Here is a 20,790-nt window from a genome sequence, read left to right on the forward strand (position 1 = left end):
TTCCATCTTATTAGATCAAAATTAGCCCTATTATACTGCTGCTATAATAAAGCTTATCTTATTCAATTCCATAAACATCTAACATTCACCCTGATCTTTTTCCAATAGTTCACGGCTTGAAAGTCAGCCTTGTAACAAATTGGACTTTAATTACCCTGTGCAGAATAACAGGCTATTTTCCTGTGATCATTGACATTAATTGTGGGGAAATATAATGTATGCTAATTCAACTCTATGAAATAAATAGACTATAATCATATGCTTTACTTTCTACCATTTTTTTTTTCTGAGATAAACAGGATTTATTATTCTCGGTTATAATGAAATAATAATTATGTTCAACTATTCATTCGTGAGACTTTCTTAGAAAATCAACCGAAAATATGGATTTCTCCTTCTAACAAACAATCAAAGATGGAAGCCAGGAAATTTAGACTTTCACATAGCACACACAAGATGAAGCAACCTTATAATACAATGAAATGCTTTTAAAAACAGAACAGATTTAAAGTGGCACTATCATTTTTTTTCTTCCTTTTTTTAATAGGCATGCCCCAAATTGGTCCTTGTCTGCCCCGGGTTTTAATTTTTTTTAAAAAGATGTTTTCTTGCTATGTTTTACATAAGGAAAGCATAGGGACTACTTTTCCTTCTGTATAAATCAGCAGGTGGACAAAAGTTGACAAAGAGTGGAGTTTTAATCATCTTAATCATTCGCCATCTCCAGCACTGTGTCACATCCTAATGCGTTACATCACAGAGCCTCAGAGTAAACTGGTCATGTGTGTAACGTGATGCGCATGCCTGGCTACAAGCTGATGATAATATTTATGGACGCTGCCATCTTAGAAGCTTGAAGATTGCTTTGCCTTTGAAAGAAGACCCCGAGGTACCGGACAAATTCTAAAACTCTGAGTAAGGCTTGCCCCAGGGTTTAATAATAAGCAGACTTGCTGGCAAATGTATGTAAGCTTAGAAATAGTTTTCTGTTTAATAACTATAGTCCGATCCCATGGGTCATTCAGTTGTTGATATTGGAATCTATGGCTATGTGAAAATAAAATATTCTCCCTCATCACAACACGTTCATACTGTGGACTACAACGAAACAGACTAATTATTTTCATTATTACAGTAAGTATCCTTAATATAAAGTACTATGTACCCATGAGAATCAGACATGTGATATGTACATTTGGCTCTAGGTTGGCCTACAACGGCCTAGAGGTATTTAATTAGCTTAATATTTGTATTAATTGTCTTTACTTGTTTAAGGTGTAGATGTGTATTTTATCTGTTCTGTACTGGGAATTCTACACCGCATTCTATATATATATATATATATATATATACACACACACACACACACACACACACACACACACACACACACACACACACACACACACACACACACACACACACACACACACACACACACACACACACACACACACACACACACACACACACACAGATAGAGAGAGAGACAAGAGTGATAGAGAAAATGAGAAAGGTTTGGAGACATTGTAAACCTGGAGACTTGATGGAAACATTCACATCTGGCAATAAAGAGATTTTTTTTAAATCCTACAAACTTGCAGCAAGCCCTCACAACTAGGTCTAAAGTTAGATCTGATGATTATGCCATTCCAAACCATTCGACAGATGAAACAATCTCATATAACAGTTTGAGTGATACAATATGCCTAAGCCTGCTTTAAATGCAATCTTAGCCTGCAGGCAAATGTTAAAAGGTGCTGATCCACAGACAAAACATTAACTGGGAGGTTTCAGTATGCTTAGCACAGCTGTGCCATTTTATTCTTTCCCCAATAGTTTGAAACACACAAAATCTACACTGAACCTTTGATTACGCTTGTTATGCTGCTATAGCAACAAGGTCCATCAACCTATCAGTGTATTCCCTCTAAGTATCAGCAATTTAGACTAAGAAGGGACACACGGGAAATCCGTTTGTGCCCTACATTCATTCACACTCTACAGTTGATGCTCCATGCAACGCATGTTCGTAATTCGGCTAGCAAATATAGTAACACATTATATATCTGTAAAACAAAGAACATGGAAAAAGGACACATCCAGATTAAAAATAAAAAGACACAGACAACATGTACATTTATTACAGATCGCTAGAAATGGTGCGGATTGCAGTTGGTGTTGCACGTGCCTGATTTTCTGCTAAAACCCAGCCGCGTAGAAAAGCAGTTTTATTGCGAAAGGTGATGAAGACGCCATTAAAATCAGCCTTGCAGCAGTTACAAAATAGGAAGAAAAGCAGCAGCTGCTTTCAGCTCCACCACCAGACTAATTAAGAAAGAAGAAGGTATAACGACACTCGAAGGCAGTGAGTGAAAGCACGGTAAGGTTCACTTGTTCAGCTTGGTCCATAGGAAAGAAAAATTGCAAGAAGATGCAGGAATGTTCAACCGAACATTTGACCCATTTAGAATTTCGCAGCGGATGATATAATAATAATATGTTTGCACAAGGATAAAATCAGGACTGACCAGTTTCACAGCAGGTGCACTGGAGGTTCTAATGCAGTGGCATTCATTGACACAAGAGGCAATATTATTTATTGATAAAATATTTTACCAGGAAGGACACATTGAGATTTCTCTTGTTTTCAATTATGCCCTGAAACGGAAGGTGAAACAAGATATACATGCATACGTGGCACAATGGAAGTTAACATACAACATAGTGTATTAGCAGAGGTGTCACTATAAAAGTGATGATACAACAACGTGCAGGGGAAGACAACCTTTGGCACTACAGATGCTGTGCACTACATCTCCCTTGATGCTTTGCCAGCATCATGGCCATAATGGTATTATGGGAGATGTAGTTCACAACACCTGGAGTTTCGAAGGTTGCCTAACCCTTACATAGTGTTTGAGAACAGGTAGAACCAACACCATAGCTTATGAGAACAGGTAGCTCTACGAAGGATACAACACAGTGTATAGGCACATATGGCACTATGACAATGAAAGCACAACCCAAAATATGTGCCCAAGTGTAGTAACATATGCTGAAAAGAGACTTAAGTCCATCTAGTTCAGCCTTTCACTTTGGCATAGGTGGTTCTACAAAGGTATGTCAGTGAATCGGTGCAGGTTTTAGCATGAAAGTGAAAATACAACAGGTGACACAATGAAATGAAAAAGTCCAAAACCGTTAATCTGTATCGATCGCTCCATGAGACAGTGTCATATCAAAAACAGAACTCATAGTGCATCATATACGTGATATTGAATTCAAGCCGAGGTCATCGCGAGCTGTGTGGTCATTTATATATTTCACCAGCAACACCAAGCCTTACCTGGAAATCATGATCATCTATTCCAAACCTCTCTCTCAGATTTCGGAAGACCATGGGACAATATTCTTTAAATTTAAAGTGACTTGGCATGTTTTCTCTGTAACAAAAACAAAAATACAGATTAATGAAAACACTAATAAAATGATACAGGTCATGAAGATAATTTATCATTACCTTGCAGAGAGTTCTTGGAAGAATATTTACCTTTAAGAGATGTGCAAGTATTATTATTATTACTGGCATACATAAAGCGCCAACATATTCCGCAGCGCAGTAATGCTTTCTATAGCCAGTTAACAGTGCCTATATACTGAGTTGCAGCTATCTTTGTTAACTTTGAAATTTCTTGAGATATGCTTATGCATATTTTGTGATTGCCATGACCGAATTCTTAAGTGTACGAAGCATGTAGGGTTGGACTTTTACCAGTGCATTTTAATTTAAATTATAAAAAACAGCTAATGCCCCTGAGCTGGGACTAAGTCTTATACTTCATTTGCTCCAATTGACAGGGCTGTATATACTTCCACCTAGAAGACCTGATGCTCCTAGGAGAATGATCAGAATTATTTGCCAATGTAGGTATTTTGGCTAGGAATCACAAAACCAGGCTTCCCCAAACTCCGGCCCTCCAGATGTTGCTGAACTACAACTCCCATGATTCTCAGCCTATCTTTCATTCATAGAATCATGGGGGGTTGTAGTTCAGCAACATCTGGAGGGCCGGAGTTTGGGGAAGCCTGCACTAAACGAACGATTCCTGCACAGGATTATGGTGTGTGGCATTGCCTGACGGTCAGAGAGTTTTTGTGTGGTTTAATTTCAAATAATAAAAAACTTCATACATAAAGATTATAAAAATGTACTTAAGTTCTCAGTATTTAATCTTTAGTCAACATGGAGACAGAACTTTCATGTTCCCAGAAAATGAAGACAATGATCAACTAACAAAGTCAACCATCAATCGTGGTGTTTGTTCAGAGTATTAGCTTGTATTGACCATCCCGTTCAGATATGTGTAGAGAACAAACACATATAAAACTAACAATTAACCAAACAGGAGAATGAACAGTAGTGTAACTGTAAGATTACACCAAGCTCATTGAGAATACTGTCCCAACAATTCATGCATTTTGTAAGGTCCGTTCAGCTTCAACACAGATTTTTAAGATGCACCAGGCAGCCTGCCTATTGTATATTGATACAAACAACACAATGCAGTGTGTCTATGAAACAAGTAAATGCATCAATGCGTGGTCTTTTTTTTATAATACCCACTATTGTGTACAAAAACAAACAGAATTTAAAAAAGTCTGTATTTGCCAAGCCATTATTAAAATGCTTGTTAAATGGACCAAAATACCCATGGAAAAAAACTGAGTAATGAAGATTTATATAAATGTAGATAATGTATTAATAGTATTAATGCATTAATATGTGATACTTGCACATATTAAATCAGTCAGTTCCATGATCTATAAACCTGGGGTTATATATGTAACAGATTAGTGACCCTTACATCGAGAACCATGGAGTTCTGTTTATTGGCTCCTACCTAACCTCTTGAGGTATGTCCATTGGCTCCAACCTAACCTCTTGAGGTATGTCCATTGGCTCCAACCTAACCTCTTGAGGTATGTCCATTGGCTCCAACCTAACCTCTTGAGGTATGTCCATTGGCTCCAACCTAACCTCTTGAGGTATGTCCATTGGCTCCAACCTAACCTCTTGAGGTATGTCCATTGGCTCCAACCTAACCTCTTGTGGTATGTCCATTGGCTCCTACCTAACCTCTTGAGGTATTTCCATTTGCTCCTACCCAACCTCTTGAGGTATGTTTAATGTGTTCCACTGAAATGCTTTTCAGGATCCTAAAAAATCAAAAATATCACGTATGCTTCTACAACCCCTACCCCCCTCTCCGCACTCACCCACCACCAAATAAAAATATAGGCCTGTGTTGTGAGCAGGTCCAAGTGGACTGGAGGAAAGAATTTCCAAATTTTAAACTCTATTCTCAACGTTGACTTCACCACACCCTTGGATTGCCCCAATGAAATCGCAGTTACCATCCAATTATGCTCTGCACACCAACAAACTGATATTTAAAATCTGTATCTACTTGGGTGATGAGGATTGGTCTTTTCAAAACAGATCAATTTGCAAATCTCGATGAAAACTTTGCAAACCTCTCTTTGTGGCAACTCACCAAGAAATGCTTTTAAAAATAGGCATCATGCTTACTATGCATTGCACAAGGTGTTTCACATGGGATTTAGAGTCTTTACCTGTCCTAATTGCAAATGCATGGGAGTGGGGGGTCTGCTTCTGACTGTAACAGACAATTTAACAATTTGGGAGTAAGATATGTGACTTAGAAAAAGTGAGACATGACTTATCTCCAGAGATGGCCTTTTTGCATACTAATCCCTTTCTCCGCGAAATCCTTAGTCTGGCGTTTGCTTTTGAAATGCTAACTGCGTTTTACATTCAGGTTAGACTGGCATAAGGAAAAGTACTGAAAAAAACTTTTAAACTATATAAATGACCTGATGACATATAAAGGGCCAGACTCACCACTCCACTAAGTGGTAACTATGTCGCATGTAGTTTAACAATCACCAATATCTATTCTATAAGGGTTGCATTCTAATCCTATTTTGGGTCAGAAATACCTTGTGGGACTGTTCTCTGTGGGGGGAAACCAGTGATTGGAGGGAGGGGGCGGTTTGGGGAACAGTTATAGGATTATCTTTTTTGTGTGTTTTTTTTCTTCAATCTAACAACATTTTGGTTGAATTGTATTGTCGACCACGTGACGATCCTATACGGTTTGCCTCTTTCTATATTTCGGTATGGCTATAATACCTAGAATAGAGAAAAAGTAGATAGTAGCCCGAGTACCAATGATATGTCATGTTACCTGTCAATCTTCTGTCAAAGTCCTCTTTCGTATTCTCCCCCCCTTTTCTCCACATGTTTTATCAGGTCCCCTTTCCTTTAACAATGATTCTTTTCTCGTTTTTTTATTTTGGATCATATTACCACTTAGTTACCCGATAATTATCAGCTTCCACATTTTACTTATTTATCAAGAGTTTTTCATATGTCCTTTGTATTTAATTAGATTTTTTGCATATGACATTGCCTTTTCATCTTCCATGATACACACACACACAAAAAAAAAAAGTACACCACACAAAAAAAACCAAAAAAACCCTAAGTTTACAACAGCCATGTTTGCAACCTTGTAGGGTACAGAGTTGGGTTTACAATACATTACAATAACGAATAACTGCCCTGGATTTCCTGAACTAGTCCCGCGTTTATCCCCTGTAATATAGAATTTAACTCCAGGGCAAATATAGAAATTTGGTATATTTCATTACACAGAGACAGCCATCACCTACTCAGATGTTCCCTGTACTTATTAATAGATATCAGTATTAATAGGCAAAATTCTTAAAAAAATATTCATCAATCTGCAGTTTGTCATAATTCTGACAGCGTCATGGTAGATAATTCTGCAGACACCTTTTGGCACGTCGTCATGGTATTTTATAACAAAGTCTGCATGTCGGAAACTGTCTGAATATGTCGTTTAGCTTGCTGCCATGGGAACCTGTACTGCTACAAAGTAAAATAACCATTAAAAGACCATCTTGCAATGTTCACAAATCTATACAGTTGTTTATATACCGTGAAAGAATTTAAGCTGTGTGAAGCAACATCTCTAATATTTATCACAGCAGGAAGCGAAACTCGCAAATGAAACATGCTTACTTAAGCCAATACATTTATAAATAATGCCATGTTACAACAGTACGTTATTTACTAAAAAAAAGTACTTTTGGTGAATGGCAAAAATTGTCGAAACAGAGTTGGGGAAATAAAAATTCTAGATTAATAGGGCGCGCTAGAACATATTAGTACTACAGCCCACTGCTGAATAAACTATGGCTCTTCTTAATGCAAAGAGGCCACCCCTATATCCATACCTCCCAGCATTTCAAATAGACAAACAGTGGTGTGAGAGGGACTGTGGCCAGGGGTGGGGCTGTTCTGAGAGATTTAGGTGGCTTACTAATAATTTATGAAGCTAAAATGTAATTTAGAACAAGAACGATATTTCTTATTACACTCACTGATTTCTAAACACATTTATTGTAGTTTAAAGACACATTACTATGAGTATTATTACTGTAGAGCTCTGTTATACACTCAGAAACACCCAAAAAATAGAGCTAAAAAAAAAAAGGGGGGAGGGGAGGGACAGAGGGATTTGGGACTGTCCCTCCTAAGTAGGAACAATTGGAAAATATGCATATTAGCTGCAAAGATAACAACCCTTCCACGTTATTAATGTAAAACACTGACTGACTGAGAATGCCGGAGGGGGTTAGCCAACAGTCTCAACCAATCAATGCTGTCCAGGTTGGACAAAATTGAAATTGATAATGTGGAAGTGTGAATTATTTATTATCAATGTGGCTGGGATGAGGGAGGTCCCTTGACACGGGGAAGAGTTCCGGTTTACATCAAGCCAATTTCAATATCAAGACCATTTAATAAACTGGGGATGATGCCAGTGTACTCTAGGCAACCTAACCCCTAATCAGATGTCAGCAGTTATGTTGGTCGAGTGGTCATTTAAGAATATTTTGGCAATATTTTTTTTTTTTTAAAACCTATACTGAGAACACACATACATACATTTATATATATATCCTGGACAGTCTTCAAAACTGTAAAATCTTTAAAATAACAATGCCAACAGAATATGGGGTACAGAAAGTCTCAATACCTTAGAATACACGGGAAGTCTTATGAGGAAGGCTGTAAAGCAAGTAATAAAGCAATGACTTAATGCTTTCCTATGGGCTATTTCAAGACAGTGAATGTTCTCACGCTTTGCATGACAAACTCTGTGAAACTGCAGGAAGCGCCTCTAGTGGCTGTTTGGTAGACAGCCACTAGAGGTAGTCTTAACCCCTTAAGGACCGGACTGTTTTTGCGATGTTGTACATTTGCGACCAGGCATCTTTTTACACTTTTGTGGTGTTTGTGTTTAGCTGTAATTTCCCGCTCTCTCATTTACTGTTCCCATACAAATTATATATATTGTTTTTTTCAGGGCAAAAGGGGCTTTCTTTACATACCATTATTTATATAATCTCATGTAATTTAATTTTTTAAAAATGAAAAAATATGATGAAAAATGTAAACAAATACATGTTTTTTGACTTTTATGTGAAAAATCTTTTACTCATCTACAAAAGCGAATGAAAAAAACTGCTAAATAGATTCAAAATTTTGTCCTGAGTTTAAAAATACCCAGTGTTTACATGCTTTTTGCTATTTTTTTGCATGTTATAGGGCTATAATTACAAGTAGGATATTGCGGTTTCAAAACATACATTTTTAAAATGTATCAATAGTGACATTGTAACACTATTATCTGTCATAAATCGCTGAATAACACCCCACATGTACATATTTTTTTTTAAAGTAGACAACCCAGGGTATTCAATATGGGGTATGTCCAGACTTTTTTAGTAGCCACTTAGTCGCAAACACTGGCCAAAGTTAGCGTTCATATTTGTTTGTGTGTGAAAAAAGTAAACTAAATTGAACGCTAATTTTGGCCAGTGTTTGTGACTAAGTGGTTACTAAAAAAGCCTGGACATACCCCATTTGCAATACCTTGGGTTGTCTTCTTTTGCAAATGGTATGCCATCATGGGGGTAATTCTCATTCCTGGGCTACCATACGCTCTAAAAGGCAACGTAACCAACCTGGCCATTTTCAATGTAAAAATATTTGACCCATATATTTGACCCAGTAACTTTCAAAAACACTATAAAACCTGTACATGGGGGTACTGTTATACTCAGGAGACTTTGCTGAACACAAATATTAGTGTTTCAAAACTGGAAAATGTATCACAACAATTATATAATCAGTAAAAGTGCTGTTTGTGTGTGAAAAATGCAAAAAAAAGTCACTTTCACTGACAATATCATCGCTGTGATATGTTTTACTGTTTTGAATCACTAATATTTGTGTTCAGCGAAGTCTCCCGAGTAAAACAGTACCCCCCATGTACAGGTTTTAGGGTGTCGTAGAACGTTACAGGGTAAAATACAGTGATAGCAAATTAAATTCTCTGGACTTTCGGCCTGGGTTGGCAGGCAGGTCCCTTAAATCAATAAAATAACTTCGTTATGTAAAAATATTACAAAAATACGCACGTAGAATTTAAATATATATGCATATTTATATATTTGAAGTCTACGTGTATATTTATATAATTATTTATGTAATTTTGTATATGGACATATGAATAGTTCGTATTCTTTTTATTTATTTATATATACATAGATATATATACACAATTTCATTCTAAGTGTATTTTGATATAAATATATATATATATTAATATCAAAATACAGTTAGAATAAAATTTCGTATAGATATATAATTTTTTTTAATTTTTATTATTATTTTTACATGTTTAATTTAATTTAAATTACTTATTTGTATTTTATAATAATATATATATACAATATATATATATAGTTATTATATATTTTATATATATACATGTGTAATTTAATTATAAGTGTATTTTTATATTAATATATGTACATATTAATATAAAAATACACTTAGTATGACATTATATATATATATATATATATATATATATATATATATATATATATATATATATATATATATAGACATACCGTTTATACTCGAGTATAAGCCGAGTTTTTCAGCACATTTTTTGTGCTGAAAAAACCCAACTCGGCTTATACTCGAGTCATAGTCTGTATTATGGCAATTTGCATTGCCATAATACAGACTGGGGGGAGAGGGGGCTGGCAGAGCTGTACTTACCTTTCCTGCAGCTCCTGTCAGCTCTCTCCTCCTCCGCGCCGTCCGTTCAGCACCTCGGTCAGCTCCCAGTGTAAGTCTCGCGAGAGCCGCGGCTCTCGCGAGACTTACACTGGGAGCTGACAGAGGGAGCTGCACAGACCGCGCAGAGGAGGAGAGAGCTGACAGGAGCTGCAGGAAAGGTAAGTACAGCTCTGCCAGCCCCCCTCTCCCCCCCACTGAACTACCAATGACACTGGACCACCAGGGAAGGAGCCCCCCTCCCTGCTATGTATCAAGCAGGGAGGGGGGACGAAAAAAATATATAATTAAAAAAATAATAATAATAATAATTAAATAATAAAACAAAAAAAAATAATAATATAAAAAAAAAATTAATAATATATTAAATGTCCACCCCCACCAACACATACACAAACACACACTACATCACACACACTGCATCACACACACTCACACTTCATTCATATACACACACTGCATCACACACACTCACACTTCATTCATATACACACACTGCACTCATACACACACTGCACTCATACACACACTGCACTCATACACACACTGCACTCATACACACACTGCACTCATACACACTGCACTCATACACACACTGCACTCATACACACTGCACTCATACACACTGCATCACACAAACTCACACTTCATTCATATACACACACTGCACTCACACACACTGCACTCACACACACTGCACGCACTCACACACACAGCACTCATACACACAGCACTCATACACACAGCACTCATACACACAGCACTCATACACACAGCACTCATACACACAGCACTCATACACACAGCACTCATACACACAGCACTCATACACACAGCACTCATACACACAGCACTCATACACACAGCACTCATACACACAGCACTCATACACACTGCACTCACACACACTGCATTCATACACACTGCATTCATACACACACTGCATTCATACACACACTGCATTCATTATATACACACACTGGAAATAAATATTCAATTAATATATACGCACACACACTGCACTCATACACACACTCACACTGCACTCATACACACACTCACACTGCACTCATACACTGCATTCATACACGCACTGCACTCATACGCACACACTGCATTCATTATATACACACACTGTAAATAAATATTCAATTAATATAATTTTTTTAGGATCTAATTTTATTTAGAAATTTACCAGTAGCTGCTGCATTTCCCACCCTAGTCTTATACTCGAGTCAATAAGTTTTCCCAGTTTTTTGGGGTAAAATTAGGGGCCTCGGCTTATATTCGGGTCGGCTTATACTCGAGTATATACGGTATATTATATAGGTATAATATATGTCTATATATCATTTATATATACACACATATATAATTATTATTTTTTTATTAACATTAACTTTATTTTTTTTCTGATTTTACACATGCAGGGAGATTGCCTGTCAGCACAGACAGTCCCCCTGCAGGCAGACACATGGACACCTATTGTGACCATGTGGTTGCCCTGTTGGGCGATCACATGGCCCCAGAGGTCCTAATCTGTCATGGGGAGACTGTCTGGGCTGCAGGCAGTCTCCCCACAACGGGAGCACCGCCGATCGCCGCCAAGGGAACGACGCAAGTTAGGACGGTTCAGGACCGTCAGCGGTCGGCAATGGAAAAATGCCGATGACGGTCCTGAACCGTCCTAAGTCCTTAAGGGGTTAAAGGACCACTATAGTGCCAGGAAAACATACTTGTTTTCCTGGCTCTATAGAGTCTCTAGGTCCCCCCCACCCTCAGGGCCCCCCTCCCGCCGGGCTCTAGGGGGTGGAAGGGGTTAAACTTACCTCTTTCTCCTCCTCCTCCTCCTCTTCTCCTCCTCGGCTGAATGCACTACACCCAAACTACTTCATTGAGATGAAGTGGTCTGCGTGCCTATAGTGTCCCTTTAACACTGGGAAGATCATTTTATTATAAATTATAGTGTGTTTAAAGAGTGGGTTAACACGCTAATTTTATAACTGAACTGAAACGCTCCAAATTTATGCAATGCATGTAGTTTAGGTCAATGTCCAAAAAGGTTAAAAATCATTGATCTATGGGAAATGGTTAACTTTAAGAACCAGTAAGAATAATACATGTTTCCCATGTGATTCAGCACAAACTGATGTTTCAAGAGCTGAAATACACAATGTCTAATTCATTTATTGTGGTTGACATTGCTTGGCTAAGGGTACTGGGTAAACTGATCTTCTGTGCCTCTGGCTAAATCCTGAAAATCTACGTAGACGGGGAGCCAAATCCAGTAGGGTGAGAAAGCAGGTTAGTTAATCCTTCATCCTTCTATTTCAGATGGACAAGCTTATGTCCTTTGCTTAAATATCTAAAAACCCTAATTTTTTATTTTTTTATTTTTTTTTACGTCGACAGCCCTAGCCAGTTTCCAACGCAGAGATGCGAGCTGTTAATAATTTATTAAAGATATTTTACACTTGGGTGAAATCTTTTGAAATGCTAAATTTCGTTTCCCTCAAGCTCCCAGAATCTTCTGAAAACAAGAACAGTTTGGTTTTGTAGTGACTTGTAGAACACGCACATTTTCTTTGCATGCTGGTTCTGATCCATAAAATGCATGTTGTCGTTTTCTTAATTCAATTTTGTTTCAAAATCCATTTGCACACAAATAAAAGATATAAAAAATTAAATAAAAACAAATTAATAAAATAACAAAAATGACCCCATCAATGTTGAAAAGGCTATAACTCCGTAACTGGATTCCTTGAGATAGGAAACACAGAAAATCTGATTTCCAAATGTTCCCAACTGCTTCATTCCACAACAAAGTAGGATGCTGTGCACCACAAGCGCTTAGTACAATAAACAGTTAATAGTTGGGGTGTTCCTAGATATTTCCTTACCATTTGCTGCAAACGTGATTGGGACTAATTTACTAGATTGGCAACGGCTGAGAACTAGAATTTAGTCTGAAACAAAATAAAAAACAAAAATGGAAAATTGGCTGGAGAATTGAGTTGGAGAATTGTCCCAATTCAACAATTCTCTCCCAAAATTCTGCATTATCTTACCAATTCTCAGCTTCATGTACATGCCCCCAGTATTCTAAAAATACATTTTGAAATGTAAACGGCATGTGTCTAACACATTTAAACATGCATTAAGAGACCTGAACAATTTTACATTTTATCATTTATGTGTATATCCACATTTTTCTATTTTAACTCTGCAATATCCTCTATGTGATGCTAACTATTCAACTGGTCAGTATAACCACTAAACAATAATATTTTATACTTTATGCTATGTTTTATCATTTTCAGCCCTTTTGTAATAAAGTACCACTAGAAGTAAAATATTTTCAGCCAATCACCACTAAGATTAACGTTAACTTAGCTTTTTAATTTACCTATGATTACTATCAGAATATACACAAAGCAAAAGCGGTATTTTCTAAAATATTTTTTCTATTGACCATTTATTCAAATAAAATTGAATTGACAATAAGAACACTGTATCTCATTTACACAGACTGATTTCTAAACACACATATTGTAGTTTAAAGATATATGACTCGGAGTCAGAGGCGTAACTAGAAACCATGGGGCCCTGGTGCGAAAAATTGTCCTGTTCCCGTCCCTTCATACGTCCCTGCCCCCCCACACATGCAGACAAACAGATACACACACAGACATACATACATACAGACACACAGAGACACATACATGCATACACACACACATACACTCACACACAGAGACATATGCAAAATGTCACCCTCCTGTTTCCCACCTTTTAGATGCAGGAGGGTGACTTTCCCTGTGGTCCAGTTGCTCAGGAAGATGGGAGTCACCCCCTCTCTTACTCCCACAGGGGCTCTGTTATTGAAGGGAGGAAGTGACCAGGGCAATAACTTCCTCCCTGCGGTCATCAAAGGGGGCCCGGTTGCGCTGTTAAATCGCCATAGCGCTGAACGGGCCCCCTGGAAATTCATTTCCATCAGGTAGCCCTAACAGCATGTGCCACCCGGCGGGCCCCTTAATGTGCGGCCGGAGCTGCAACACATGGCCGGCGGGCACCCGGTCACAGAGGTCCACAGGGCGGCTGAGCCCCCTGGAGTGACGGGTCCTGTCGCAGCTGTGACCCCTGCAACCCCGGTAGTTCCACCACTGCTGGGAGTATTTTTGTCGTGGGGCTCTGTTATACATTCAGGCATACAAATAATATGAAAAGATGGACAAGTGGATTCTTGTCCAAAATAGGGACTGCCCCTCCTAAATAGGGACACGTGGGAGGTATGTGCAGTACTTAATGCAATGATTTATTCCTGTGTGGATATGCTACATGTACACAGTACTGACCCCTCTAGTAACAGTAGCAGAAAACATTCTCATATATATAAGTATTTACTAGCCTGCATTGCAAACCTATTGATCACATTTCCATCATTGAAAACATGGGGCCTGGAATGACCTTTAAAAATAACAAATATGCACATGGCAAAAATTCTGATATTAAAAGAGAATGGACAAAGAGGAGAGCAGAGGACTTACTTGTTAAAAAGGTGATTGTCCACCTTAATTTTAGAATAAGCCTTGAAGTCATCGGGCATCAGCATGATGGGTATCTGAACGTGGCTGAGTTCATTTATCTGGAATAAATGGAAAACAGACAAACAATAAGGATGAATCCATGTCTAACCAGCACAATACAGATTCTGTCAAGATTTGCAATAGCATTTCATGCAGAACTTTCAATTACTACCATGGAGGAATAAGGACAGATAGGGGAATAAAGATAAATGCAGGATTTCTGGGGTCTCTATAAAACAGAGGTGTGTATTCACCAAAAAGTGAACTTTGTTGTTGACGTTATCAACTGATTTTCAAAATCTAAGTAAAATAAATGAAATTAAGGCAAGATGGAAAAGAAAACTCTTATTTAATACATAAAAAGTCTCATTCACTGCTTGTTAAAAACATTACTACAATGTTTCTATCAGCAGTAAATAGTTTTGCAGTTACAAACTTGTCCCCCATTTAGAAATGCACATAAAAATACTCTAATCTTACGATTCTAATCAAAAATATGGAATTTAAGAGAAATAATATTACATTTTCGTAAGTTTGTTGCCCAGCAACTGGCCCTACAATCATACGGATCTGCTTTATGAAGTGCGCACACAGCTCAATGAACATCCATTTCATCTCTTCGGCTGCCAATCACACTGCACCAAATGGTGTTGCCATAATTTTAAAAAATGACCGTTACTGTTGCCTTTATTCACTTAACTAATTGGTGCGGCTCATTAATGGCATTCTAATTTAATTGACTCTCATGGTCAGACATATCATGCAAGAAAATATGAATATTATTGTACTGCACACACTACAATTAAGAAAAATATCACATACTTGTGATAAACCCGGTTTCTGATGCTGCTTGCATTGGTCTGCAAGGACGTCACAGTTTGTATCAACATGTACTAATTAAACCTCTGAATTCTTGTTTCTCTTCCATACTGTTAAGATATTTTTTGGAATACTTGGAATTACTATACTTAACATTTATTGTATAGTTGGCTGTTCTCAGTTCATTGAGCTACCCCATATAATTTTGGACTGTGTAACAAAAGTTAACTTTTATGATTCTAGGCTTTGAACACCAAATATTTGAAGACCCTTTTGTTTTGATCCTTTTAAACCAGAAACTTGCCCGGGCTATTACAGGACAGTAGCAATACCGAGAATTGTACAAAAAGATACGTACAACTTCAGCCTGACAATTAGTCATCTGCACACAAGTAGAGAGTTGCAGAACTGCTCGTACACAATGCTGGCGATATTATGTAGGAACCTGTTCCGCACAATTAGGAAAGTTGCTCCGGGAAAACAATCTAGACCAGGCATAGACAAAATTCGGCACTCCTGATGTTTTGGACTACACCTCCCGTGATGCTTTGCTAGCACTATGGGTGTAAGAGCATTATGGGGGATGTAGTCCACAACATCTGGGGTGCCGAAGGTTGACTACACCTGATCTGGACCATTTAAATCAGAGTATCTTGGAGTAAATGGAAAGATTTCTAGAAGTGACAGAATCCCCCCTACTACACATATATTTGATTATATTCCAAGTACTTATTTTCCTGCTATTATGTCGCTGTTTCTCTGTACTTTTCCTTCTGCTACAAGTAGCAGTTAATTAATGATGCTGCAGTGAACTTGTATCCCAGCCACATGGAATGATGGTCATCAAACATAAACGTTTTATTTTGGTGATGGCTGCATGTGACAGGCAAACTACCCAACAGGTCTAAGTCAATGTCAAAGTATTTAGCATATTAACGTAATACATCTAGTAAATTGGAAATCGCAGCGTGCCAACAGTTCAGCAAATATTTACAAATATTTACAATCACTCAAGGCAAGTGCCTTTTTTTTGTCAAGCTGGCAATATTCTGAGCAATATGGTTTAGAAGAAGTGTTTCCTTCAGCTGTGAATATAAACAGGATGCAATAGAATTAGAAAAAAAAAATAAAAAAAAAATATATACAACAAAACGTTTTATGGATTTCTCACGAACGCAGGAATCTGGCAATATAATGTCTCTCCAGAACAGCCAGAAAACTCAAAATCTACAGGGATTCCACAGGTAATAGTACATTTTATGGAAACTAGCTGAGCATTAAATATATCCATTCCAAATGGGAGATTCTTCTAATTTGTGTACCTTAGTATTTGCAGTTCTCTGGAAATTTTTGACAATTCAGAGAATAGCCATGTTTGAAATGTTCTCTTTCTTTAATTAGAACTATACATAAGACACAAGATAAGAAAGAAAATGTAGTCTAAGGCCAAGGAAAGAGGCCCCACCCTCTATGAGAACAATAAGGATGTGTAATTTCTCTGCCTGAAGAGGTGGTTTTATCAGAGTCTGTACAGATGTTTAAACAGTAACTGCATGAATACTGGCAAAAACGTAATATTCAGGGATATCATTTTTAATAATTGGGGTATCGGCCAGATAAGAGGGATTTTTTTCCTAGTTTGTTGCAAAATTAGAAAGCTCTTCAAACTGGGTTTGAGGAATATGACAAAGAGTTCAAGGTGTTGCCTTGGCTTCCAAATTCCCCAGATCTCAATCCGATTGAGCACCTGTGGGATATGGTGGAATATCAAATCCGATCCAAGGAGGCCCCACCTCAATACTCGCAGGACTTAAAGGATCTGCTGCAAATGTCTTGGTGCCAGATACCAGAGGACACGTCTTGTGAAGTCCATGCATCTACCCATCAGAGCTGTTTTGGCAGCACAAGTAGGACCTACAGGATTCTAGGTAGGTGGTTTTATTGTTCTGGCTGAACAGTGTATAAGGCTGAAATACCCTGTTATTTACTAAAGGTAGGGAGGAGTTTTCTTTTTTATATATACAGAATTAAAAAACAAAATAAAAGCAAAAAAAACTATTACCTTTTAAAATCTGGTGAAAGGAATCATGTAAAATATAGTTTTGAGGTGACAGTTGTCCTGTAAACATGAACATTTAGGGGTATTTATAAAGGCCATTATACATTATTTGACTCAAGAGACTAGTGATGCTGTCATACAGTCCTGCTGGCTGGGCTACAATGACTTTCGAACTCCCCAAGGCCTGACTTTAAACATTCACCGCTCGATAGACAAGCTGTAAATGCGTCCCGAGTACGCTACAGAAATTTATTATTGGTTACAGTTCAAAGGATTGGCTATACGGTTTTGCAACCTAATTTGAAACACATTTTTATTGATGTTGCAATCCCCATAAACACAAAGTTGTAATAAAAATGGCCTCTGAATAATACCCACGGATGTTCTCTCTCTGCTTCAAAGTCTTAACTGTTGAGTCAAAATAATTAGTTGCTACAGGGAAACTGCTCTCATCTTAAAAAAAATCTGCCGAAATGTAACTGGATCTCAGAATGCCATGTTACAGAATGATAAAAACATACAGTCTAATCCCAGAGACTCTTTAAGTAAGAAAATAAATTGAGTTATTCCAATTCTTTATTAGATTAACCTGTACGATGCTCTGTTTAAATCATCATACTATTCTACATGGGGAAATCACAAAAATATTCTAACAATATAAGATCTAGCAAGACTGCAGGATCTAATAGGTGATCAGGTATATTAGTAATGAGTTGCAATATTTGTCTTTTGTGCATCTTGAAAAAAAAAAGGTAAATTTTCCCATCAGCCATGGCAAGTGACAGCAGTTGGTTAATGGCAAGTATCTAGATCAGGGGTCAGCAACTTATGGCACTCAAGGCTGCCAACGCCAAACAGGCCCTGGCCTATCAGGATCTCCAATCACTTCCTCCGCACACTCCACACTGGAGTAGAACAGCCTGCAGCAGTCACTGCAGCTCCTGCCCTTGACCTATACCTGGCCAGGGCCGGTCCCCACTGGACCCCAGTAAAGTCACCCACACGGCTAGATAAACACTGAGCTGAAGAAGAAACGTATCCATCCCTCATACAAATAATGCAAACAAGTATCTAGATCAGGGGTCAGCAACTTATGGCACTCAAGGCTGCCAACGCCAAACAGGCCCTGGCCTATCAGGATCTCCAATCACTTCCTCCGCACACTCCAAACAGCCCACAAACCAACACACATACAGCCCTCACACACACACAATACCACTGACGATCTACATACACAACCCCACAAACAGCTCTCACATGCAGTACCACAGGCAGCCCCACAAATATACACACCAAACACACAATGTGACATATCATCCACACACAATTCCACAAGCATCCTCCATACACAGCCCACGTTCATCGGCATCATACACAGTACCACAAACTACTTATGAACATATAAAATATTACAGCCCACATACGCACAAATACAATAACACAAGCAGAATACAGCAACATACAAACCTCAATAAAAAAAAAATTGGATTGGCACGCCAAGGGACTTCAAGATTTTGTTTTGGCACAGTACTGCTAAAAGGTTGCCTACCCCTGATCTAGATATTGCTTCATTGTATTGAAGTTTGTATTGAAGTTTCTGAGATTTTCAGTTTAGAGATATGGCAGCCATCATTCAATAAAATACTGGTTTCTAGCTTACACCAAGCTTTTAAAAAAAAAAGATAATTCTACTGAAGCTTTTTTGTGGTCCCCAGACAAATTAGGTTGGCTAATAGATCGGTTCACACTGCAATGCATTATTCTTACAACCCACCAATCAGAAGGTCTCTTACGTATATATCTACTACCAGGTAGCCTAGAACCAGGTAGAAGTCAAATGCTATTTCCCGTTCAAGGTAGATTTTATTAAAGACACGGAGGCTCCTGTTATGCATAACTATTTCTTTATTCCCTCAGCAGCAGAGATAGAGAGAAATATAAATATATATCAAAATGAGAAAAAAACTGTATAGTAACACAAGCAACCAATCACATAACAGAGGAAGTGACTATAAAAGGCCTGTGTCTCCCAAGACCCCCCTCTTGCTTTACTGCTCCCTCAGACCAGCTAAGTACTCTCACTTGCTTATTATAGTTACTGCTTGAATTTACTGTTATGGATTTTACGTTGTGATTCTGTTTTAATTGCTTCTTGGGTGTCTGTGTGGTGTTCCCCCTACCTGGGGTTTCTCCCGGCTGACCAGGGGCCCCCACCGGACCTTCCTCCGCTCCTAGGTACCGTGGGTGGCCTCTTGGTGGACTGCCAAACGTGTTCCTAGCTCCTAGCCGTGGGTGACAGCGGGCCTCTGCGCGTGTCAGCGGCGGCTGGTTTTTCCCAACACATGCAGTGACCATTTTGGGGATGGATCTACCACGTTTTTTCCTCCTCGCTGGCACAGCTCTCGCCTACTCCAACTTGGAGACTTACAGCAGTATTCCTAACTATCCAACTGGCCAGCTAATCCAGTTCCCAGTTTTAAACACAGTACCTTTTCCTTTAGAGTCTCAGGCTTAAAGGACCACTATAGTGCCAGGAAAATGAACTCGTTTTCCTGGCACTATAGAGTCCTTAGGTTTCCCTCCACCCTCAGGCCCCCCCTCCCACTGGGCTCAAGGTGTTAAAACCCCTTCAGCAGCCTACCTTAATCCATCACCGGGCTCCCTCGGCGCTGGTGAACTCTTCTCCCCCTCCGACGTCAGCTCCCGAGTGGAGCCGAATGCGCATGCGCAGCCAGAGCCACGCGCGCATTCATACCGCCCATAGGAAAGCATTACTCAATGCTTTCCTATGGATGTTCTGCGTGCGCAATGCGATTTTCGCATTGAGCATCGCAGGAGCGTCTCTAGAAACGTCTCTAAAACTGCTAAGTTTACAGCTGCAGCATTAAAACCTGGGGGGCCTGGCACCCAGACCACCTAATTGAGCTGAAGTGGTCTGGGTGACTATAGTGGTCCTTTAACTGCCTCCTCTCTCCCAGCTGTTAGAGTATCTGATGCCTTCAAAGGCTGACCTTTTAAACCACTAGTGCAGGTTAATTACATTGACCTGAAAG

General features: G+C 38.6%; 1 protein-coding gene across 1 annotated transcript in view; it reads right to left on the minus strand.

Annotated features, from left to right (window-relative positions):
* LOC134609112 (phosphatidylinositol 5-phosphate 4-kinase type-2 alpha) overlaps positions 1-20,790 on the minus strand; it is a 138,374-nt gene that overhangs the window by 33,641 nt on the left and 83,943 nt on the right. The window contains exons 2-3 of the mRNA XM_063452539.1: positions 14,821-14,918; positions 3,350-3,446 (exon numbers count right to left, since the gene is read on the minus strand). Of these exons, the coding sequence (XP_063308609.1) occupies positions 3,350-3,446; positions 14,821-14,918 (195 nt within the window). The remainder of the gene's footprint in view (positions 1-3,349; positions 3,447-14,820; positions 14,919-20,790) is intronic.

Source organism: Pelobates fuscus, chromosome 4 (assembly GCF_036172605.1).
Source record: "Pelobates fuscus isolate aPelFus1 chromosome 4, aPelFus1.pri, whole genome shotgun sequence".
Classification (NCBI taxonomy): Eukaryota; Metazoa; Chordata; class Amphibia; order Anura; family Pelobatidae; genus Pelobates; species Pelobates fuscus.